The 24,579-nt window shown below is 44.8% G+C and overlaps 1 protein-coding gene across 13 annotated transcripts in view; it reads left to right on the top strand.

Moving 5' to 3' along the window:
* The window catches only part of ndrg4 (NDRG family member 4), a 192,462-nt gene that overhangs the window by 87,692 nt on the left and 80,191 nt on the right, over positions 1-24,579 (top strand). For 11 of the 13 annotated variants that reach the window (XM_078544011.1, XM_078544015.1, XM_078544010.1 and 8 more), the window contains one exon: positions 22,078-22,183. In XM_078544011.1, the coding sequence (XP_078400137.1) occupies positions 22,078-22,183 (106 nt within the window). Of the gene's footprint in view, positions 1-6,430; positions 6,568-22,077; positions 22,184-24,579 lie in introns of those variants that run through there. The other 2 variants (XM_078544018.1, XM_078544016.1) reach the window with 2 other exon arrangements.

The raw sequence follows: 24,579 nt of genomic DNA, 5'->3' as shown, positions 1-24,579 counted from the left end.
TAAACCATTCAAGACCGTGAGTAAAATCTTGCACCTAGCTAGAAGAAGCCAAACAATGAGTTTATTTTTTCAGCTTACTAATAAAATTGAAAGGGGTTTTATTGTTAGAAGACCTGAAGTTCAAAAGAACTAGTGATACAATGGAAAATTTACATTCAAAGGGAAAGCTAGGTATATGAAGAAAGGAGTTTGTGCGTGTAAGGTAGAGGCATTAAAGACCTAACCAGCCTGTACGCCTCCAACCAACTTGCAAAGGAACCTCATTTGGAATTCGTAAGGTCAAATGTGCTTTGTCTGGTGTCTATTTAAAGTCTATGGGTTACTGTTGCCTTAGTGGAGATTTACCTGGGGGTAATTAATTTGGGGATTTGTTAAAAAGTTATTATAGTAGTAATTTGTAGCCATGTGCATGTGTTTACTTGTTATTAAATTAATAAATGTTTAATTTAGTTTTATATTAAAAAACCATGAGACTCGGTGGTCTTATTCCTACTGAATTCAAATTCTGTATCTCAAAATTACAAATTGCAAAAATGGATTATGACAATTGTATCAAGTTTCCCTCTGAGATTTGAACAACTCAGCTTTTACCATCGGCTGTGTCATAATATGCATGCAGAAGTCTATGGGGCCACATGGGTATCTTCAATGCTACCCTGGACCTTGATGGAATTCTGCCTTTGGAAAAACTGCAAAGCCTTCTCGTTCTGCTGGCTTTCCATGGGGTAAGTGATGAAGCTATTTCACTGACAAACAACAGTAACCTGCTTGCTACATAAATGAATAGTTGTAGCAAACAGCAGCAATTCCTGCTCACAAAAAAGTGGAATAAAGATTCTATGCACAGCAGATAGTTGATAGATTGGAGCAACCAAGAGACTGAACTGTTTCCAAGGCCATGTGTGGGGCTCAGTGAAAATAAAGCTTCAGTGAACATCTCTTGTGTCAGTTCCCATTCCTGAAACTCTACATTCTGATTCTTTACTCCAGAAGTTTCTTCTCTTCACGATCTGCCTATAATTTGTAGTAGCTCTAAGGCAAATACATGGGAAGATCTGCCTAGTATAATGCTGTGAAGCAGGCAGCCATGCTACAGTCATTTTCCTGATCATATCAAGGGAGCATTTTTCAAAGAGCCTCTGCAATGACTACATTTTATCAGAAATAAAATCCAAGATCAGGATTGCATGATGTCTGCTCCACAACATTGCATTCAAAGGGGCTTTACCATAGAACAGTGGAGGAGAAAGTTCAACAGCGGTGGCCCTTCTGGTTCATGATGGACCTCCTCTTGAAGGCAACAATAGTCCAAAAACTGGCATCATGATTTGTGACATCTATCCCACCATAATCCATGAGGGCGTTCTCTGCTAGGTGGATAGGATCATGTAATAAACTCCTACGTGTGCAGAGTTATTTGAGGAATCCTTAATTGGCTTCCAACAAGGATGTTATTTTATATTCATTCACAGGATGTGGGCTTTGCTGGCTGGGTCAGCATTTATTGCCCATCCCTAGTTGCCCTTGAGAAGATGGCGGTGAGCTGCCTTCTTGAACCACTGCAATCCATGTGGTATAGGTACACCTACAAGGCTGTTAGGAAGGGAGTTCCAGGATTTTGACCCAGCGACAATATGGAGGAACGGCAATATATTTCAAAGTCAGAATGGTGAGTGACTTGGAGGGGAGCTTCCAGGTGGTGACGTTCCCATCTATCTGTTACTCTTGTCCTTCTAGATGGTAGTGGTCATGGGTTTGGAAAGTGCTGTTGAAGGAGTCTTGGTGAATTTTCCTGCATTGCTTCTTGTAGATGGTATACACTGCTGCTACAATGCATCGGTAGGGGAGGGAGTGAATGTTTGTGGGTATGGTGCCAATCAAGCGGGCTGCTTTGTCCTGGACAGTGTCAAGCTCCTTGAGTGTTGTGGGAACTGCACTCACCCAAGAAAGTGGGCAGTATTCCATCACACTCCCAACTTGTGCCTTGTAGATGGCGGACAGGTTTTTGGGAGTCAGGAGGTGAGTTACTTGTCGCACGATTCTCAGCCTCTGACCTGCTCTTGTAGCCACAGTATTTATATGGCTAGTCCAGTTCAGTTTCTGGTCAATGGTAACCCCCAGGATGTTGACAGTGGGGGGATTCAGTGATGGTAATGCTATTGAACACCAGTGGGCGATTGTTAGATTCTCTCCTGTTGGAGATAGTCATTGCCTAACACTTGTGTGGTGCAAATGTTACTGGCCACTTGTCAGCCAAAGCCTGGATATTGTCCAGGTCTTGTTACATTTGGACATCAGTATCTAAGGAGTCACGAATGATGCTGAACATTGTGTAATCATCAGCATACATCCCCACTTCTGATCTTATGATGGAAAGAAGGTCATTGATGAAGCAGCTGAAGATGGTTGGGCCAATGACACCCTGAGGAACTCCTGCAGTGATGTCCTGGGGCTGAGATAACTGACCTCCAACAACCACAACCACCTTCCTTTGTGCTAGGTATGACTTCAGCCAGTGGAGAGTTTTCCCCCCGATTCCCATTGCCTCCAGTTTTGCTAGGGTTCCTTGATCTAACACTCGGTCAAATGAGGCCTTGATGCCAAGGGCAGTCACTCTCACCTTGTCTTGGGAGTTCAGCTCTTTTGTCCATCTTTGAACCAAGGCTGAATTGAAATTAGGAGCTAAGTAGCCCTGGCAGAACCCAAACTGGGCGTCAGTGAGCAGGTTATTGCTAACCAAGTGTCAGATAGCAATGTTGATGATCCTTTCCATTACTTTACTGATGATCGAGAGTAGACTGATGGGGCAGTAATTGGCTGGGTTGGATTTGTCCTGTTTTTGGTGTACAGGACATACCTGGGCAATTTCCACATAGCTGGGAGGATGCCAGTGTTGTAGCTGTACTGGAACAACTTGGCTAGGGGCTCGGCAAGTTCTGGAGCACATAACCTCAGTATTGCCGGAATATTATCAGGGCCCATAGCCTTTGCACTATCCAGTGCCTTTAGCCGTTTCTTGCTATCACATGGAGTGAATCGAATTGGCTAAAGACTGGCATCTGTGATGCTGGGAACCTCCAGAGGAGGCCATGATGGATCTTACACTTGGCACTTCTGGCTGAAGATTGTAGCCAATGCTTCAGCCTTATCTTTTGCACTGATGTGCTGGGTTCCTCCATCATTGAGGACGGGATATTTGCAGAGCCTCCTCCTCCAGTGAGTTGTTTAGTTGTCCACCACCATTCACGACCGGATGTGGCAGGACTGCAGAGCTTAGATCTGATCCATTGATTGTGGGATAGCTTAGCTCTGTCTATCACTTGCTGCTAATGCTGTTTGTCATGCAAGTAGTCCTGTGTTATAGCTTCACCTGGTTGATATCTCATTTTTAGGTATGCCTGGTGCTGCTCCTAGCATGCCCGCCTGCACTCTTCATTGAACCAGGGTTGATCCCCTGGCTTGATGGTAATGGTAGACTGGAGGATATGCCGGTCCATGAGGTTACAGTTTGTGTTCGAGTACAATTCTGCTGCTGTTGATGGGACACAGCGCCTCATGGATGCCCAGTCTTGAGTTGCTAAATCTGTTCGAAGTCTATCCCATTTAGCACGGTGGTAGTGCCACACAACACGATGGAGGGCGTCCTCAATGTGAAGGCAGGACTTCATTTCCACAACAACTGTGAGTTGGTCACCCCTACCGATACTGTCATGGACAGATGCATCTGCAGCAGGCAGGTTGGTGAGGATGAAGTCAAGTATATTTTTCCCTCTTATTGGTTCCCTCACCACCTGCCGCAGACCCAGTCTAGCAGCTGTCATTTCAGATAAACCCACCTTTAGTATGGAACTTGTTAGAAGATACTGTAGCCCAGTGGTAGCACTTTTCCCTGACTCAAAAGAATGTGTGCTCAAGTGTCACTTCAGCAAGTTGTACACAAAATCTAGCCTGACGCTTCAGCGCCAGCGCTGAAAGTGTTCTGCACAGTCAGAGGTGGCATTAAACTTCCAGATTTTTTTTAATTTCTTCATTGTTGGGATGTGGGCATCGCAGTCTAGGCCAGCATTTATTGCCCATCCCTAATTGCCCTTGAGAAGGTAGTGCTGAGCTGCCTTCTTGAACCACTGCAGTCCATGCAGTGTGGGTACACCCACAGTGCTTTTGGGAAGGGAGTTCCAGAATTTTAACCCAGCGACAGTGAAGGAACGGCAATATAGTTCCAAGTCAGGATGGTGTGTGGGTTGGAGTAGAACTTGCAGGTGGTGACATTCCCATGCATCTGCTGCCCTTGCCCTTCTAGATTGTAGAGGTCGTGGGTTTGGAAGGTGCTGTCAAAGGAGTATTGGTGAGTTGCTGCAGTGCATCTTGTAGATGGTACACACTGCTGCCACTGTGAGTTGGTGGTGGAGGGAATGAATGTTTAAGGTGGTGGACGGGGTGCCAGTTAAGCGGGCTGCTTTGTCTTGGATGGTGTCAAGCTTCTTGAATGTTGTTAAAGCTGCACTCATCCAGCCAACTGGAGAGTATCCCATCACACTCCTGACTTGTGCATTGTAGATGGTGGACAGGCTTTGAGGAGCCAGGAGGTGAGTTACTCACAGCAGAATTCCCAGTTTCAGACCTGCTTTTGTAGCCACAGTATTTAAATGGCTGGTCCAGTTCAGTTTCTGGTCAATGGTAACCCCCAGGATGTTGACAGTGGGAGATTCAGCAATGGTAACGCCAATCAATGTCAAAGAGAGGTGCCTAGATTCTGTCTTGTTAGAGATGGTCATTGCCTGGGACTTGTGTGATGCAAATGTTATTTGCCACTTATCAACCCAAGCCTGAATCTTATGCCTGAAGGTATGCATAAAAGATCTCATAGCACAATTTTGAAGAACAGCAGAGTTCTCCCCGGTACCCTGGTCAATACTTATACTTCTACTACATCATTAAAACAGATTATCTCATCATAGTTAAATTGTTGTTTGTGGGACATTGCTTTGCACAATTGGCTATCATGTTTCCTACATAACAGCAGTGTCTGCACTTCAAAAAATAATTAATTGGCTGTAAGTTGTTTTGGGAGGTCCTGAGGCTGTGAAAGGCACTCTGTAGTTGCAAGTATTCTTTATAAGTCTCTGATCCCTGTGGTAGCTCATAAATAATTTGTGCACAGAGTTAGTGGTAGGGTGCAGAACAAAGTTAGACACTAAAGCTTTGTGCCAGTTCACTGCCCTGATTTGAATTCCTCTCCCCGCCACTGCTATGACTACCACCGCTGGCTGCTCCTTTCTGCCCACTGTATGGTAATGTGTGGGGGCTGGGGTTCTCGGCCTCATCACACCTCCTTCCTGTCTGCTTCCTTAAGTGTCGCCCACAGGGCTCAGTGGTTGAAGTCAGCACAGATGCTGACTGACCCCCCTTTTGTTTCTACAATTTCCCTCTGGGTACTGGCAAACATTCACTTTCCGGTCAGAATCCTTCCAGAAGCCCACCAATTATACTTCATATGACCCCTGACCCAGATAATTGGGCCGGGGTTAAGGTGGAGTCAGAGTGTAAGGGGAAATCCAGCCCTAGGAGTCATTTGAACCCATCAGTGTTGTCTTTATTGTATTTAAACCATTTTTTACTGAATTAAAATCTCATCATAGTGATTGGAATGTTCTTCTCATCACTTGCTGTTGCAAATTGTTGGTGCCTGTTAATAAATCAGTTTAGCTCTCTCTTTCTTCCTGCTGTCCCTCACCTTCTGTCTACCCTTCTCTCTGTCTGCACTTATTCTGCTTTCCATTCCTCTTCTCTCCCTTCACCCTTCTCTCTCTCTTCCCACATCCTCTCCTCTTTTCCTCCTTTCTCCCTACCTCTCTTCCTCTCATCCCATTTTCACTCTGTCTCTCGCTCTCATTTTCTCTCACTCTCCCTCTCCCAATCTTTCTCTTTGCCTCTGATCTGGTGCTGATGCAGTGCCATCTTTTTCTAGAAAAGCACAGCTCATGCATAATGATTAGGATTGTTGCAGTAGGAGATGGTAAATTGCATGGGGGATGGGGGATCATACTGGTGGATAATTGTGACTTATATTTTCTGTGCTGGGGCAGTGTGAAGCAAATATTCCAGCAGTTCAGAGTCGAGAGAACTGTGGTTCTGAGACATCATGAGCAATGAAGGGAAGACATTACAGTGACATTGTGTGTCTCAGTACAAGTCGTAGAAATTCACATTAGCTGCAGAAGCTGTGAAAATGCAAATCACTGGGATCGCAAGGCAGCAGCCTGAGATGATGTGACAAAGGCAAAAAAACACACACACACACACAAGCACCAAGGAGATGAGCAGCTTCAGAGCCAATCAAAGCACAAATCATTTCTGTAGCAGCCAATGGATGAGCTTTGCACACTGCCCATGACCGCAGGATGCTGGGTTCCTTTAAAAAGCGCAGCTTCTGAGTGACAGGCTGCAGAGCTGGGTTAGAGACTGATGTGCCTGAGCCTTTCAGACACTGAATTCAGGAATTTCTGCGCTACTGAGCTGGAGCTGTGCCCTTAATTTGATCTCAAGATGCCTGAGTGCTGGGATGGGGTAAGTGAAGATGGGACAGTGGAGCTATGCGTGTCTGTCTATCACCCCTGCCACCCCTTCTCTTCAGCACCCCACCGTGCCCCCTGAAACCTCCTTCACCATTCTCCATCTGCTCAATGTGAAGTGTCCTCTCTGTTGGTATTTGGAGCTGATTAGGCTGTGCAGGCACATAGTGATTGTTACTGGCCTCAGCTATGGACCTTGTGTGCTCTGGTAGAAAGGAATCGTGGTCTGGGAGGGGTAGTGAAGTGCTATAGTCTTTTGCAGTGTATTGAAAGAACATAGTTGCTGCATTGACAACCTTATGTGAAATAGAAAACAAAAATTTGGAGGAGACTGAAGGCATCTGTATATAGAACACATGGCACCATATTGTATGTTGTTTGATCCCATTTTTTGGGGGTGGGCTAAAGCCAAACTCATTTAATTTGCGGAGATGGAGGTTCACAGGCATGGGGGACCGCTGTGGCATCTTAATCAGTAGGTGGAAAGCCAAGAGCCGGTTTACTGCGACATTAGTACACCGTGACAGAACAGCAGCCCAGTGCCGGCTGAACAAGGACATTCTACAAATGACTTTGCCTTTTGTCCGATGAGCGCATGAGTGAGTGTGTGTTGCGGAGAATATGTGCTCCTATGGGAGCGAGTGCTTTGTCATGTGATGGTCGATGTTTTAGAATGTGTGCTTTTTATATTAAGATGCAGGTATATTTATGTGTTTATGTATCTGTTAGCAAGCGAATATACATTGTGTATGGGGTCGCTCTGTCTATATATGGCTTGGTGCATTATGCATACTTATTTCTATGTGCGTGAACACAGGTATGACTGCATGAGTATGCAGGTATGTTGGGTATGTACATGAGTGTACAAATGGATATCTGTGGATGTGCCTGTGATCATGAATGCAAGTATATGTGTAGATGTGAATATACGGATAAGCGTGGGTGTGTGCATGTATGTTATGTAGAAATGCATGTATATTTTGGGTCCATGTATGCAGCCATGGGTGTCCATATTGTTGTAAACATGTGCATATACATATGGATGTATACATAAATCATAGGGCGGGCACATCAGTGTGCTAATATTTCCAGACATGTGTATATATATGCACACATGTATACATGCATGTGGGTGTATGCATGAGTGTAAGTTTTTGTGGGAGTTTCTTGTGGTTGTGAGTACAAGTGTAGGTGTACATTTGTGCATTTTATATTTGTGTGGAAGATATATGTATGGCAAGTATAATTTTTTGAGTGTGTATTTGTGAGAATGTACATAGTTTGTGTTTAAATTTGAGTGAGTGTGTGTGTGTATGTGAATAAATGAATAGGTGTGTGTGTCAGTGTGTATAAGTATGTTTAATGGTCCTGAAATACCTTGGGTCTGTTGCTGTAGGTTCATTGAGAAATGGCTGAAATCTTTTTACAGAGGGTCTCTGCTGTCTCTGGGATTTTGCTGGTTGCCTTTTAACAGGAGGCACTGGAACATAGAATGGAGCATAGGGCATGCAGCCCCTCGAGCATTTTCCATCATTCGGTTAGATCATGGCTGATCTGTATCTCAACTCTATTTATCCATCTTCATTTCATATCCCTTTATACTTTCGCCTAACAAAAGTTATGTTAGTCTCAGTTTTAAAGCTTTCAATTGATTCCGAGCCGCAACAGTATTTTTGGGGAGAGAGTTCCAGATTTCCAATATACTTTGTGTGAAGACATCACCTCTGCATGGCCTAGCTCTAATCTTAATGTTATGCCTGGACTCATTTAGACTTAAGAGACTTCCCGCATCTTGAGACACATAAGGCAGACAAAGCACGAGCTTACTTCTGTTTCCCATAGCTTATTTTTCCTGGAACGGGTCACTAGCCTGGAGCCAGAGACTACAGCTTGAAGAGCATCACTCCGCATCAAGCATGATTAACCAGGTGTCTCTCCCCCTCTTACCGTCTGCCTTGGCATGTTGGAAAGATTTGCAGGTTGACAACAGCCTATTCGGCTGCATTATGAATGCACCTTTTGTGGCTATTAAGTCCTGGAGTGGGACTTGAACCCGGAGCTTCTGGCTCAGAGTTAGGGATGCTACCCACTGTGTCGCAAGATGTCCCCTGGACTCTCCCATCAGAGGAAATAGTTATTCTTGATATATCCTATCAAATCCTTGATTTACCTTAATCTCCTTAATTAAACAATCTCTTAATTTTCTATACTTCAGCGATTGCTCTACCTCTGCTCCTAAGAAGGCACTTGGCAGGCCAGGAATAGGTGCACCTTAAAACTGGAATTCTTCCTCCTGAGCCTCAGTTGGGACATGGCGCCAATGCAGCTGACTTGATGTGAAGACAGAATTGGGAACTGTGGAAGGGCAGCCTGAAGGCTGAGCCAGGAATGCCACAGACTCTCATGCTGAACTTTGAGGTGATGTGTGGCTGGCAGAGGGTCCTGGGTGTGAAATGGAAGTGGTCTTTCAAAGCTGCATTGGCTGACCTCAAAATGATTAAAGGGTCATGACCCCATTGGCTCCGCCACTATCTTTGGATGTGTACAATTGTGTGTATATGTGCAGGTATATATGTGAATATAGCCATATGTGAAAGTGTATAAATGTACATTTGTAGGAATGTGATTCTGTGCACATACAGTATAGATATGGTATGTTAGTGTAAGTGTATTTACGTAAGTATGGACATAATTATGTGTACACGGGTGGATGTGCATTCGAGGATACATTTGGATGTGTGCCTATATGTATGGGCAGGATTTTATGTCCCACGGGCAGGCGTGTGCCCGACCTGATCAGGCATAAAATAGTGCGCGATGATGTCGGGCAAGCGCCTCGACATCATCATGCACTTGCGTGATATTTCGGTCAGTGGACACGCGCGGGTGCCAGAGCCACGCCCACCATTAACTAAGTGGCCATTTAAGGCCCTTAACAGCCCAATAGACGGTGATTTTTCCTTGCCCGTGCAATTTTGTGCTTGTTGCACAGGCAAAACGAGCAGGCGGCCAGCCGACATTTTCAAAAACCTCACCCACGTGCTGGATAAAAAGGGTCAGCAGCATTGCCAGTGTGAGTTGTGAGGAGTTTGCTGCTGGTTACTTATTGGTACTTGGCAGCCTTGTCTCTGTTCGGGGCTTCATTCTTAGCATTCCCAGGCTTCATTTCAGGATTCCTTGGTGTTTGCAAGGCCCCTGGAGGATTCAGACTGTGTGGACCCTTCCAGGTATCAGACAGCCTTCCATTACCCTGGAAATGAGGATTGTGGTCTTTGCTGGAGGCACCTCCTCTGAGGAAGAAGAGAGGGTCAGAAGGGAGAGAAGGCCAGGTGTCCCAGTGCAGCTTCCAAGGGAGGGACCTGTGGGAGGAGAGGCGCAGGCACAGAGGGTGCAGGGAAAGCAGGAAGTCCAAGGCGGAAGGGGCCACAGAAGATGCCACTATCCTGCTGCCAGGATTTACAGGCGGTGATACAGCTACCTCAGTATGTATGAGGTGCAATGTCGAAATGTCGAAAGAGGCTTCACCTCTCAAAGGAGACAGTCACCTCCATTTGTCAGATGATTGGACCTGAGATTAGCTCCAACTGTGTGGGTGGACACCCCATGCCAGTGGCTCTGAAGGTCACAGTGGCCTCAACTTCTATGCCTTCAACTCTTTCCAGGGGTCAGTGGGGGATCTGTGTGGAGTCTCCCAGTCAGCTGTCCACAGTTGTGTCAAGCTGGTGGCAGAAGCTCTGTTCAGGCAGATCCTGACCTTTATCTTTACTGTACGGACGAGGCCAGCCAGGCTGAGTGAGCCAGAGGCTTTGCAGCGATTGCTTGGTTCCCCCTCATCCAGGGTGCAATCGACTGCACACATGTGGCCATCGAGGTGCCAGCAGGTCAGCCGGGTGCCTTCATCAACAGGAAGGGATTGCACTCCATGAACGTGCAGATAGTGTGTGACCACAGGATGCAGATTCTGCAAGTCTGTGCAAGTTACCCAGGCAGCTCCCATGACAGTTACATCCTCAGAAACTCCCACGTGTGAGTCTCTTCAGTGCTCCAACCCCACTGGATGGATGCCTGCTGGGTGACCAGGGCTATCTGTTGAAGAGGTGGCTCATGACACATCTCTGCCTTCCAAGAACAGAGGCAGAGAAGTGTTACAATACGAGTCATGCCTCCTCAAAGGCGGTGGTAGAGAGGACCATAGATCTTTTCAAGATGCGCTTCTGATGCCTGGACCGTTTAGGGGAGCACTACAATACCCCCCACAGCGGGTGTCACTGATAGTGGTTGCATGCTGCACTCAACAATCTGGCACTGGCAAGGGGGCACCCACTGGAGGAAGAGGATCTTGACATAGTTGCACAGGCCACAGATGCCGAGTCCAGTAGTGACCCCGAAGATGAGCACGGTGAGGAGAATGCTGAAGGTTTGGAGCCAGACCTCGGTAGCCTGCAGGGAGGCAGGGCCACTCGGGATCCAACGCTCCTTCAGCTAGCCTGGCATTCCCTGCACCAATGAAATAAAAAGGTGAAGCATACTCAGGCCATGACAACAAAAACACAATTTATCTCATTCTGAAAGTTAAATGATATTTACATAAACGTTTCTGGTCTACAACCCCAGAGCAGTATACATAAAGTCAACATAAATGAACATAAAATCACCCGTGACCTGTCCCTCTTGTGCTTTTACTTACGTTTACGAGTGCTACTTCTTGGTGCTCCCCCCTCGCTGGCACCAGCATTGGAGACAGCTGCTGACTGTGCTGTCTTGTTGCCCTTGATGACTTCGGCGGTCATCCACTGGTTGGTGGAGCCTGTGCTGGCCCTGCCTGGGAGGGAGCAGCCAGTGCCACAGCCTCATCAGATGCCTTGGTCACTGGCAGAGGGGCGGAGGAGCTGCTGCTGTCATGTAGAATGCCGAGAGAACAGGCAGCTCATGCGCCAACGTGATGTCACTCTGGACCTCCCTGCTCACCTTTGATGGATGGGTACCTAGCTGGGATACTGGATGCCTCATCTATCTCCCACACAGACACTGATCACCTGAGCTTAGTGCCCGTGTGAGGGCTTGCAGGTCTGAGTGCAACCCCAGGAACCCTGATCCTGTTCCTGGAGCTGCCTCTCCATGAGAGTCGCCACTCTCTCAATGGAGGAGGCAGTGCACTCAGCCATGACAGTCAATGCAGTGCTGATGATCCGCGTAGACTCCTCCATCACGGAGACCATGGCACGCATACGCGCATGGATCTCTGCCAGATCCTGCCACACATCTCATTGGACATCCACCACCAATAGACGACTCTAGAGGCCCATCATCTGCCTTCGATTAAGCATTGTCCTGGTCCCTAGCAGTCCTCCGACTGCCGGTGTCTTGGGCACTCTCTGCCTGCACTGCACCTCAAGTGAGTGAAAAGTGCCCTCACCAATATGCACTGAGATACTAGCCGCTGATATAATGCCCACCAAGGTGTTGGTGCCTGCTTTAGAGAGCGGGTGTGACGCAGGTGCAACAGAAGCTCGGTGGTCCTCCGGTGTCAGGGGTGGCCCTTCAGGGTCCGCAGAGTGCATGCCTGCTGGTGAACCTAAAAGGGAGAACATGGACATGTCATTAGTTAAACTCAACACACTGTTACTGCACACTGCATGCCAGACACCCTGGTGAGACCATGGAGATCTGCATCACGGTGCCCTCATCTTCCAATGATCAATGGGGACTCCAGGTTCGAGGCTCACATCAATGAAGAGACTACACTAGAACGGTTGCACAAACCGAAAGTCTCAATGCTGTCCACTGCACTCGTACCTTCGTCTGGCACTCCCACCTCTCTATGCCCGGTTGCACGGGGCACGTGCCGGCTCTCAAACTCCAGGGCGTCTTGCTCATATCTGGAAAGGATGAGGTGGCTAGTGGGCCTCCACCGGTTTGCGACCTTTCAATATTGTTGTGGGCCATCTTTTCCTGAAACAACAGAGGAGCTTTGATTAGTCCACTCTACATGCAGCTCCACTGCAGCCTGGCTAACCCCAGCTGAGGAGCACCTGGCAGGGCACATCCAAGTCATGGGCCTCGAGCCACAAGGCACTCAGTCCAAGCAACCAGGGCTCACCCCCTTGGCCAACTCTTGCATCAGTGATAGTTGGCACTCAGATTCTACCACCCCTGAGGTCCATAAGGGGACAGCCACACCTTAATATTTCTGCACAATGACCCATGCCAACATGGTACTCATCCTTCCTGAGTGCAACAGGTCATTGAAGCGCTTCCGGCACTGGACTCAGGTGCGCCGCATCACGTCATGGCTGCTCACCGTTGCTGCCACTTTCTCCCATGCCCTCGTGGTGAGGAGCGGTGGCCTCCTCCTCCCATCCCTGGGGACAGGGGTGTCCCACCTGGCAGCCACCCCCTCCAGGAGGGTGGCGAGTCACTCATCAGAAAAGCAGGTGGCCGAGTGCCCACCAGACCTGCCCTCCCGCCTGCCATGTCCAGCTGCACTTGACTCCATTGTGAAAAGTACAGGAGACGTCCTTTTGTGGCAGCCTGGGCCGCTTTAAAACCAGCCACCGGATCGCTATTGGACCCGGTGGCCGACAGTCCCCACCCCCGCTCAGCAATTCCCAGCTGGGGCCCAATCGCGGGCAGTAGACTGTTTTGTGGCTGCTCCCAGGCCCGCCTGCCGTGCCAGCCTGACCACCTCAAAATCCTGCCCTACGTGAATGTTTATAAGTGTGTCTATTTGTGTATTTGCATTTATATGTATGTATGGATGTTTGTGTGCATATATGTGTGCCTGTCTATGTGTGTGCCTGTGTGTATCTGTATATGGCTGGGATTTTCCTGACCTGTCGTGGCAGGACCCACTGCGGGAGATTCAGCGGCCCAGCCAAAAGTCCATTGACTTTTGGCAAGACCAGATGATGATCCCAGCAGTGGGTGGGGCCAGAAAATCCCGCCCTATGTATGTATGTCAGCCATGCCTCAGTGGATCATGCGTGCAGGCTCTACTCTAGAGATTTGAACACTAAATCTAGATGATTTGACTCTCCAGGCCAGTACTCCGAGCACTGCACTGTTGGAGATGTCGTCTTTCAGAAGAGACAATAAACTGAAGTTATTCTGCCTCTCAAAACATAAGAAATAGGAGCAGACCAGGCCATTCTCCTCCTCGAGCCTTCTCCACCATTCAATAAGATCAGGACTATGACCGTGGTCTCAACTCCACTTTCCTGCCTTCCCCCCCTAACCCTTGATTCCTTGTAAATCATAATTCTGTCTAACTTAGTCTTAAATATATTCAATGACCCATCCTCTTCTGCTCTTTCAGATAGAGAATTCCAAGATTAACATCCCTCTGAGAGACGAAACTCCTCCTTATCTCTGTCTTAAATGGGTGATCCCTTATTATGAAAGTGTGCCCTCTGGTTTTAGGTTCCCCCATGAAGGGAAATATCTTCTCAATATCTACCCTGTCAAACCTCCTCAGAATCTTATGTTTCAATAAGATCACCTCTCATTCTTCTAAACTCCAACGACTATACACTCAACCTTTTCTCATAAGACAGCCCCTTCATCCCCAGACATCAACCTAGTGAACCTACTCTGATTTGTTTCCAGTGCAAGTATAACCTTCCTTTAAACTAGGAGACCAAAACCATACACAGTATTCTAGGTGTGGTCTCACCAACCTCATGTATAGTTTTGGCAAGACTCCCTACTTTTATACTCCACAACTGCTCCCCCCACCAACCACGACCCCTTGCAATAAAGGCCAACACTCAATTTGCCTTCCTAATTACTTGCTGTGCTTGCATGCTAACTTTTTGTGACTCATGTGCAAGGATATCAGATCAGTCTGTACTGCAGCATTCTGTAGTCTCTCCATTTAAATGATATTCTGCTTTCTATTTTTCCTACCAAAGACACATTACATTCAATAGTAAGACCTTCTACAAGTATATAAAAAGGAAGAGAGTAGCTAAAGTAAATGTTGGTCCCTTAAAGGACGAGCCTGGGGAATCTATACTGGGAAACAAGGAAACAACAGTGACTTTAAACAACTATTTTGTGTCAGTCTTCATGGTAGAAGAAACAAATAGCATCCTAATAATAATAGAAGAAAATCAAGGGACCCTCTTATTTTCCCACATTATATTCCATCTGCCAAATGTTACCACTTTATCTATATCCTGTTGCAGTCTCAATAGGTCCTCCTCACAACTTAATTTTCTGCCTATCTTTGTATTGTCTGAAAATTTGGCTACAATGCACTCTATTCCTTCATCCAAGTTATTAACACAGATCGTAAATAGTTGAGACCCCAGCACTGATCTGGTGGTACCCATTAGTTACACCTTGACAACCTGAAAATGACCCATTTATCCCAACTCCCTATTACTTGTTAGATGACCAATCCTGTATCATGTTAATATATTAACCCCAACACCATGAGCACTTATTTTTAATATTAATCTTTTAAGTGGCACCTTATTGAATGCCTTTTGGAAATCCAAATACACTACATCTACTGGTTCCCCTTTTTCCAGTCTGCTTATTGCATCTTCAAAGAGCTCTAATAAATCTGTCAAACACAATTTCCCTTTCATAAAACCATGTTGACTCTGCTTGATTATATTATAATTTTCTAAATGTCCTGCCACTGCTTCCTTAATAATAGATTACCCAATTTCCCCAATGTCAAACATTAGGCTAACTAGCTTATAGTTTTGTGCTTTAGATCTCCCTTTTTTCTTGAGCAGGGCCTTTACATTTGTGGTTTTCCAATCCACTGGGACCTTTATGAATCAAGGAAAGTTTAGAAGATTACAAGCAGTGCATCTGCTATCCCTGCAGCCACTTTCTTTAACACGCTAGCATGCAGGCCATCAGGTCCAGGGGACTTGTCAGCCTTTCGTTCCATTAGTTTTCTTAGTACTTTTTCTCTAGTGCTAGTGATTGATTTAAGTTCCTTCTTCTCCTTTGCCCCCTGATTTTCTTCTATTATTATTGGGATGCTATTCGTTTCTTCTACTATGAAGGCTGATGCATATTAGTTGTTTAAAGTCACTGCTGTTTCCTTGTTTCCCATTATTGATTCCCCAGGCTTGTCCTTTAAGGGACCAACATTTTTTACTTTAGCTACTCCCCTCCTTTTTATATACTTGTAGAATCTCTTATTGCCAAATGTAATGTTTCTTGCTAGTTTACTTTCGTACTCTAATTTCTCCTTTTTTAGTTATCCCTTGATGGTTTCTAAAATTATCCCAATCTCACTACTAATCTGCACAGCATTGTACGCCGTTTCTTTCAATCTGATACCATCCTTAACTTCCTTAGTTAGCCACAGATGGTTCATCCTTCTTTTTCAATGGAATACATCTGATCTCTGTTTAATCATTTAAAGGCTGTGGACAGACCATCCAAATAAAGGAAATTCGGAGTGCCCCATCACAATCCCGGAGATACATTATCCCAGGCTGCACATACAGCGACTGCCATAAAATGGAAGGAAATGGAAATTGGAAAGGGGCAGGAGTCACAATCCCGGTCTGTTGACTCGGAATGAAGAGCCTGGTGATGACGGCAGACGTGTGACAGATCTTTACAATCAGATGGCAACATGTAAACAGCAGTGCTGTAACTCCTAGATAGATTTGCAAGTTTATCTTGGGAAGAATAGATGGAAGAAAGGATGCATATATGAGAGATATAAGGAAAGAAAGTTGGTGATAAGAAAGGAAGGCTGAATATGAAACAGAGAGCATAGAGTGTTCTCAGCACTCTACGAATTAAGTACTTTTGAAGTATAGTCACTGTTGTAATATTGGAAAGCCCCCAGGTCTGTTCTCTGCTGAGTCCAGACAGCAATATGGCCTGATAAGTTCTGCTGGAAGTGAGTTTGTGTGGTTGTAGGCATAGGTCAGGCTGTAATGCTAATGTATTGACCAAAACTTACTATCTGGCCTCACAAATGAGTATTCAAGTGCACCCACCCATGTGGAACTGCTGCTACCCACCCCCATCAAACAATATCATCCCTAGAAAAGGAGAGGCAAGGGAAAATTGGAAATAAAATATCAAGAGAATGCAGTCGTGCCAGAGGTAGTGTTTAAAAAACATTGAGGTTTCACACCATTGAGCTGAAAGGCTTTCCATTTGCTATTGTCATGTCAAGGGTATGAGTCCTTGTCTGCACCCATCCACCATCAAACTAATGAGAAAGAATTTGGCTGCGTATAAAGAGGTTACATGATGTGCAGACATAATGTGATATCTGCACAGAACCGAGAGTGAAATGAACAGTCCAAAGAGCAGCAGAAGGGAAACAAATACCTTTTTAGAATTTGGCTGATTCACCTGCTTTTTTTTGTACTAGGCTCAACCTCCTGCTGGGCAAGTGGGTGAAGAAGAGGACCATATATCTGTATGTTAAATAACAACTTACATTTCTGCAACCTCTTAATGCAGTAAAATGTCCCAAGATGCTTCGGAGGAGCATTATCAGAATTAATTTGACAAAGAACCACAAAAAGAGGACAGGTGACCAAAAGTTTGGTCAAATATGTAGATTTTAAGAAGCGACTTAAAAGGGGAGAGAAAGGTAGTGAAATGAAGAGGTTTATGAAGGGAACTCTAGAGCTTAGAGCATAGGCAGCTGAAGGCCCAGCTATCAATGGTGGATGTATAGAATTTAGGATGTGCAAGAGGCGAGAATTGGAGCAGTGCAGAGATCTGAGAGGATTGTGGCTGGAGGGGGTTACAAAGATAGGGAGAAGCGAGAGCTTGGAGAGATTTGAGCATAAGGGTGAGAATCTTAAAATCTAGGCATTGCTGAACTGGGAGCCAATGTAGGATGCAAGCACAGGGATGATGGGTGAATGGGATTTGGTGAAAGTTATGTTTCAGGCAGCAGACTTTGGATGAGTTCAAGTTTATGGAGGGTAGAAAGTGGGAAACTGACCAGATGATCATTGGAATAGTCAATTCTGGAGGTAACAAAGGCATGAATGAGGATTTCAGCAGCAGATTGGTTTTGGCAGAGGCAGAGATGTACAATATTACAGAGTTGGAAGCAGGCATATTGGTGTGTGGTGCGGAACAGATTCACAAACAAGGAAAATCTCCTTTAAAACATACCTGTGATGTGGCTCACGGACATCAGGACAAAATAAGTTACCTCCCACTAACAGTATTGTGTGATCATTTAGCAGTATACACTTAATGGGCTCCAATACAGAGGTTTGCAGAGTCTACCAACATTTGAGGTTCCAGAGGATTTTGCCTGATTTCCCAGTGGAACTTCAGTGAGAGATCAGGAGAGCCCGACAGAGTGTTCGAACCACTGTTTTCACCCACAGTTTATAGAATGCCTGGCTTCAGTCGGACTCTTTTTAAATTTTAAAATGTTATGTGTTTGTCAGAATGAATCTGTTCATCACATTGGCCAGGATTTTGCAGCTGAAATAACGATGAGTACTCAGCATTATTAAAGATTACAACTCTGGAATCTGCATATGCACCGTCAGTTGAAATCAGCAAGTTTCTGTCTGAATTGCCCTCCTCCGGAAGCTGCTGTAACATCATCTCATGAGAGAGTCAGCATTGTAATCCATTGAACAGAGAGATTGGATAGGCTAGGGTCGTTTTCCTTAGAAGAGAGGAGACTAAGGGGTGACTTAACTGAGCTGTACAAAATTATGAGGGGCCTAGATAGGGTAGACAGGAAAGGCTTGTTTCCCCTAGCTGAGGGGTCAGTTACCAGGGGGCATAGATTTAAGGTAATTGGTAGAAGGATTAGAGGGGACATGAGGAAAAACTTTTTCTCTGAGAGCGTAGTGAGCATCTGGAATTCACTGCCTAAGTTGGTGGTTGAGGCTGAAACACTCAACTCATTTAAAAGGTACCTGGATCTGCATCTGAAGTGCTGTAACCTGCAAGGCTCTGGACCAGGTGCTGGAAAGTGGGATTAAAATGAGCGGCTCGTTTCTTTTTTCTGTTTTTGGCCGGTGCAGACACAATAGGTTGAATGGCCTCTTTCTGCTCTGTAACTTTTCTATGGTTCTATATTGCAGTATTTACCCACTAGATATCCACTAAACATGCAAGAAAAATTTAGGGTTTGTCCAGTTCAGGTGTAAGTAGAAACACAGAAAATTTATAGCACAGAAGGCAGCCATTTGTCCCATCATGTTTATGCCAGCAATAAAAGAGCTATCCAGCCTAATTGCACTTCACAACTCTTGTTGTGTAATCCTGTAGTCTGTAGCACATCAAGTGCATATCCAATTTTATTTTTAAATAATTGAGGGTTTCTATCACTATGATCCTTTCTGCGGTGAGTTCCAGACCCCCACCACCCTTGGCTAATACAGAAAAGTATACTGTGCCTTCTTAACCACCTTATCTACCAGCCCTGCTACCCATGGGGTTCTGTGGTGGGAAGAGTGGGACTAGCTAAATTGCTGTTGCAGAGAGCTGGCATTGGCTCGATAGTCTGAATGACCTCCTTCTGTGCTGTAGCCATTCTATGATTAAATGCTTCAACTCCCCATTAATCCTTCTGCCAATTACTTTAAATCTGTGCTTCCAAGTAATTCATCTCTGCTCAGGTCAAGAGGTCCTTCCTACCCAATCTACCTAGGACCTTCATAATTTTGCGGACAGAAAGCAAGTCCGCAAGCATAACCCAGACCTCCCTGTCGCTTGCCATTTCAACACTCCACCCTGCTCTTGTGCCCACATGTCCGTCCTTGGCCTGCTGCAATGTTCCAGTTAAGCTCACGCAAACTGGAGGAATAGCACCTCATCTTCCGACTAGGCACTTTACAGCCTTCCGGACTGAATATTGAGTTCAACAATTTTAGATCATGAACTCTCTCCTCCATCCCCACTCCCTTTCCGATCACCCCCTTTTTTACCAATAATTTATATAGATTTTTCTTTTCCCACCTATTTCAATTATTTTTAAATGTATTTCATCCATTGTTTTATCTCTACCTTTTAGCCTATTTCGATTCCTTCCCCCCACCCCACCCCCACTAGGGCTATCTATACCTTGCTCATCCTGGTTTCTACCCTTAATGTTACCTATTATCACATTCCTTAGATAATATCACCACCTTCAACACATCTTTGTCCTTTTGTCTATGACATCTTTTGGTTATCTCCACCTATCACTGGCCCTCTATCCAGCTCTACCTGTCCAACCCCCCTTAAACCAGCTTATATTTCACTTCTTTTCTATTTTTCCTTAGTTCTGTTGAAGAGTCATACGGACTTGAAACGTTAACTGTGTTCCTCCCGCAGATGCTGTCAGACCTGCTGAGTTTTTCCAGGTACTTTTGTTTTTGTTCCAGCCTATCCAATCTTTCCTTATAGCTAAAATTCTCCATTCCTGGCAAGATCCACGTAAATCTTCTCTGTACCAGTTCTAGTGTGATCACATCATTCCTGTATCATGGTGAACAGAACTGTACACAGTACCCTAGCTGTGGCCTAACTATTGTTTTATACAGCTCTAGCATAACTTCCCTGCTCGTATATTCTGTGCCTTGGGTAATAATGAAAAGTATCCCATACGCCTCCTACATTTAAGTCTAATTTGTTGACATGTACCATGAAATGCAAGGAGCTTCATACTATAGAATCTTACAGGAAACAACCTTCCAGTCAGAAAAACACCTGTTGACCATTGTCCTTTGCTTCTTGCCACTGAACCATTTTTGGATCCAACTTACCACTTGCCTATGGATTCCATGGGCTATTAATTTTTTGACCAGCCTGCCATGTGGCACCGTGCCAAAATCCATTTAGATTACATCAAATATCCTCATCAACCCTCTTTGTTAATAACTTGAGTGAAGATGATGTTTGTTCACTACTGACTACAATATTTAGCCCATTGTGTGTACTTGTGTTTGGTACAGTGTGTCACAGTTTTCATGAGTATGTAAGTCACATTGTGCTTGGATCTGTTTATCACAGTGTGCTTGAATGTGTTTGTTTGTCACAGTGTGTACAAAGGGTGGGAGGAGGCACATGTGGAACATAAGAACCTGCATGGACCTGTTGGACTAAATGGCCTGTTTCTGGGGTGTAAATATTATGTGTATGAGTGTAGTATGTATGTGTGTATTTATTGCATTGGACAGTATTTAAGGAGGTAAGGTGTCTTGCACAGCCCTGCGTTGCCTCTTTTCGGAAAGGCCGCCAAATTAAGTGCCAACCAGGCAGCAGCAGACCTTCCTGGGATCACGGACCTCGGGCCAATCAGAGGCCTACAGCTCTTCATTGCTTGGCAGTGCCACCAAGGGAGGCAATAGCTGCTCCCAGCACTACACCCTGAGACCTAGGATTGCTGATAAATCCAGACACGGATGAGTGATGGCAAGAGGGAGGTTCACAGGGTGGGGATCAGGGGAAGGGAGGGGGCAGGGCGGCAGCAAGGGTAGGGTCTTAGCTTTCAGCAGGCCCTCCCCTCCCCTAACCCCCCCACCTTTCTGATGCTGGGTCCCTAGATCAGGCACTGAGTGTCTTTGAATGAGGGACCCTGGAATACCAGCAGCGCCAGGATGAGGCCCTTAAGTGTGCATTAATTACCAACTTAAGGGCCTCAATTGCTGGTGGGCAGGAAGGCCACCTACGGGCCTTCGCACCACGGAATTAATTGGGGCAATGGCGGGAAAGCGGCAGGGCCCCACCGGCACTCTCTCGACTGATTAAATGCCCCCATAACCACCAAATTCCACAAATTGTGTATGAATTTGTATTACAGTGTCAATATGACAGAGTGTTTGCTTGTGATAGTATGAGCATGTTTATTTCTGCTTTCACTTATAATAACTTGCATGTGTTTATCACAGTGTAAGTACTTTTCTTTGATAATATGAGTACATTTATTAAAGTACCAGTATGCATGTATAACATTAACTGTGGTCATCACAAGGTAATTGTATATATTTAAGATGGGGTGAGTACACTTTTAGTGAGTGTGTGTGTTTATAGGTGGTGAATTATACTATTAATGAATAATTTTATAATGGACCCATTGCAGAGGAGAGACTTTACATAATTGGCGCATTAAAAATTAGGAGGGAGGGTTCAGTGATTATATAGTGGTCCATTGCAAGAGGCAGATCTGCATAATCATTGATTTTATTAGGGGTATTTTGAGGAGGTGGGTCTGCATAGTCACTAATGATTTAATGAGGTATATGATGGAAGGTCTGTACAATCACTGAACGAACAAGACGAAGTGTGTAAACAGTCGCTGATTATTGCTGAAAAAGGAGACATGTTGTTGAAGCTTTTCATCATGGACTCATCAGGACGAAAAGCTTCAACAGCATGTCTCTTTTTTTCAGCAGTACTCAAGTTCTGTACCACCAAACGACTAATCACTGATTACTTTTACAAGGGATTTGTTATAAAATGTAGGTCTGCACAATCATCAACTTCAAGTGGTAGGTGAAAAGAAATGTTTCCATTAATGATTGCCACTTTTATTGATCCTTACTAGGAGCATGACATTGAAACGCCCTATGGGATGTTGCATGTGGTGATCCGTGGTGCACCAAAAGGAAACCGCCCGGCAATCCTGACCTACCATGATGTTGGGATGAACCGTAAGTATAATTATTTTCACTGCTCATCTTAGCAAAAACACATGGTTCAGTGCAATAAAATAAGTTTGGAACCAAGTTACCTACATGATTTCTATACCATAGGAATAAAAGAGAAAGGAATTGGAGTGAATGAAAAGCTGTTTGGCCTTTTGGAATTCTATATAATGGATATGAATAGGCAATAGTTTTGCCCACTGAATTATGCACATTGGAGGCAGGTGAATTGGAAAGGGTTTGGTCTAATGGAATTCTATGTAATGGATTGAATAGGAAGTGGTTTTGTTTGTTAGAATTCTATAATATCGATTCAGTGGGAAGTGGGTTTGGGCTATATTGGAATTACTTTAGATGGATTGAATGAGAAGCTATTTGATCTATTGGAATTGTATTTAATAGAATTGATTGGGAAGGGATTTGTTCCATTTGAATTCTGTGTAATGGGATTGAATGGAAAGGGGTTTGGGCTGTTGGAATTCTATACATTGTGATTGAAAGGGAAGGGGTTTGGGCTATGGGAATTTTATATAATTGATTGAATGGGAAGAAGTTTGCTCTTTTTGAATTCTATACTATAGGATTGAATGGCAAGGGGTTTGGCTGATAGAAATATTTATGTTTGTATAAAAAATATTTGGAGGGGATTTCCCACTATCCTAATAAGTAGAGACACAGTTTAATGATGCATCAAAACATTCAGATCAGAAGGTGCGATGTTCAATTCCTGGTCTGTGCTGTGTTATCTGATGTCAGCTGAGCTAGCCATGCTGGTGCCAGGATTGGCCTACAACGTCCTGGATGAAGGAGGGCACAAGAGAAACAGCCATGAGTCAGTGTTCAGTGATAGTTACTTAGTGGTATGTATAGATAGCTTTGAGGACAGGATCAGGCACGATCTTAATGTAACCCTCTGGTCACCTGCTGGTACTCAATGGCTCAGTTCACAGGAATATAGGGATTGCCACACAATAAAAGACCAAGCTCTATCTAGTTTGCCTTCCACCATCATAATACAATGATAACAGAATTGTACTAAGCACAGCAAACAATCTCTATCAATTAGTCTACAAGAGACCCAAGCATGAGGGGAGAAAAAACCCTGTGCTCGAGAGCTTTTTGAATCCATAGATCCAATGTCATCTTTTCCTCCCAAGCCACTTACCACATCATGTCTCATATTACTGACACGTTGTATCCCAAAATGTTATTTTCTGAAAGAAATCTAATTTACACTTGAATGAATCAATACAAATTGCTTGTACCATCTTCCTAAGGAGTCTTCCATAGATTCACAGAAATATTGTTTTTGCCAATTGATTTTACCCCTCCTCCCCTCAATTGGAGGGCGTGTCCTCTGATTCTATGTTCAAGGTTAAATTGTTTATCGTGGTTTGCATTACCTAGTCCTTTCAGAATCCTAAAAACAGCAATCATATCACTTCTCGACCTTCTCTTTTCCAGTGAGATTTCCAGTCCAATTTGCATAATCACTCCTCATAACCCAACTCCTCTATCCCTCATCCATGGAGAATGACCATTTCAGACAAGGTCTTGGCAAACAGCTTCAAAAGAGGAAGGCTTCAGAAAATAGCTGTCTGCCCCTTTCCCATGTAGCTTCCAATGCCATGGTATTCATAGCCTCACTCTGCTTTTGGTGTACACCTGTATTGAAAGAACAGCCCTTAGTGAAAAAGTGTGTCAGTTATGGGATCCCTGTTAAATAGTAAGCTTCATGAGGACTTGAGCTTTTTTCTGGCCATGTTATAAAATAGATCCATAATATAGACCCATATTAAATTTGCATTGATAAATTTAATTTGGACAGGACACTAATTTTATTAACTGGACACCCTGGGCTGGATTTTGTCTCCCAGTGGAGGTGGGAATCAGGTCGTGAAATGCTAAATTTCATTTTTTTGCTGGAAAACCAACTTTCCTGTGCCTTCCTGAACCCACACCATTTTCATGTGGCCTATTAGCGGGTTGGGAAGGCCACATCAGAGGTTGGGGTGCCCTTGTGAGGACCACAGGAAATTTGTATTTCATCCCACACATTCTTTTTGTGTGTTTGTGTGGGTTTAGTAACCCCTAAAAAACACATCTCCCTGGAGAGTTCGTGACCACTGGGGGAAGCCAGCTGAGGAATCAGGAACGTTCTGAAAGGTAGGCATAAAATGTTTTGACATCTTCAAATGCCACTGTTAGATGCTGCATCGTAATGTAGATATGTTTTAATGCATTCATCATAGGCATTTGTCCTGCAAAGGTAAGTTGACCCTTACATTGACCAGCATTGTGTAATTGTTGCCATACATTACAGTATTTTTCCAATTGTCAAAAGTGCCAAAACAAATTGAAAATGTAAAAAAAAGTCCCATCAGCCTCTGCTGTCATGTTTT

The sequence above is a fragment of the Cetorhinus maximus genome, chromosome 6 (assembly GCF_964194155.1).
Source record: "Cetorhinus maximus chromosome 6, sCetMax3.hap1.1, whole genome shotgun sequence".
Classification (NCBI taxonomy): domain Eukaryota; kingdom Metazoa; phylum Chordata; class Chondrichthyes; order Lamniformes; family Cetorhinidae; genus Cetorhinus; species Cetorhinus maximus.
Note: the sequence above shows the minus strand (reverse complement) of the source record. Positions and strands in the feature narration are given on the sequence as shown.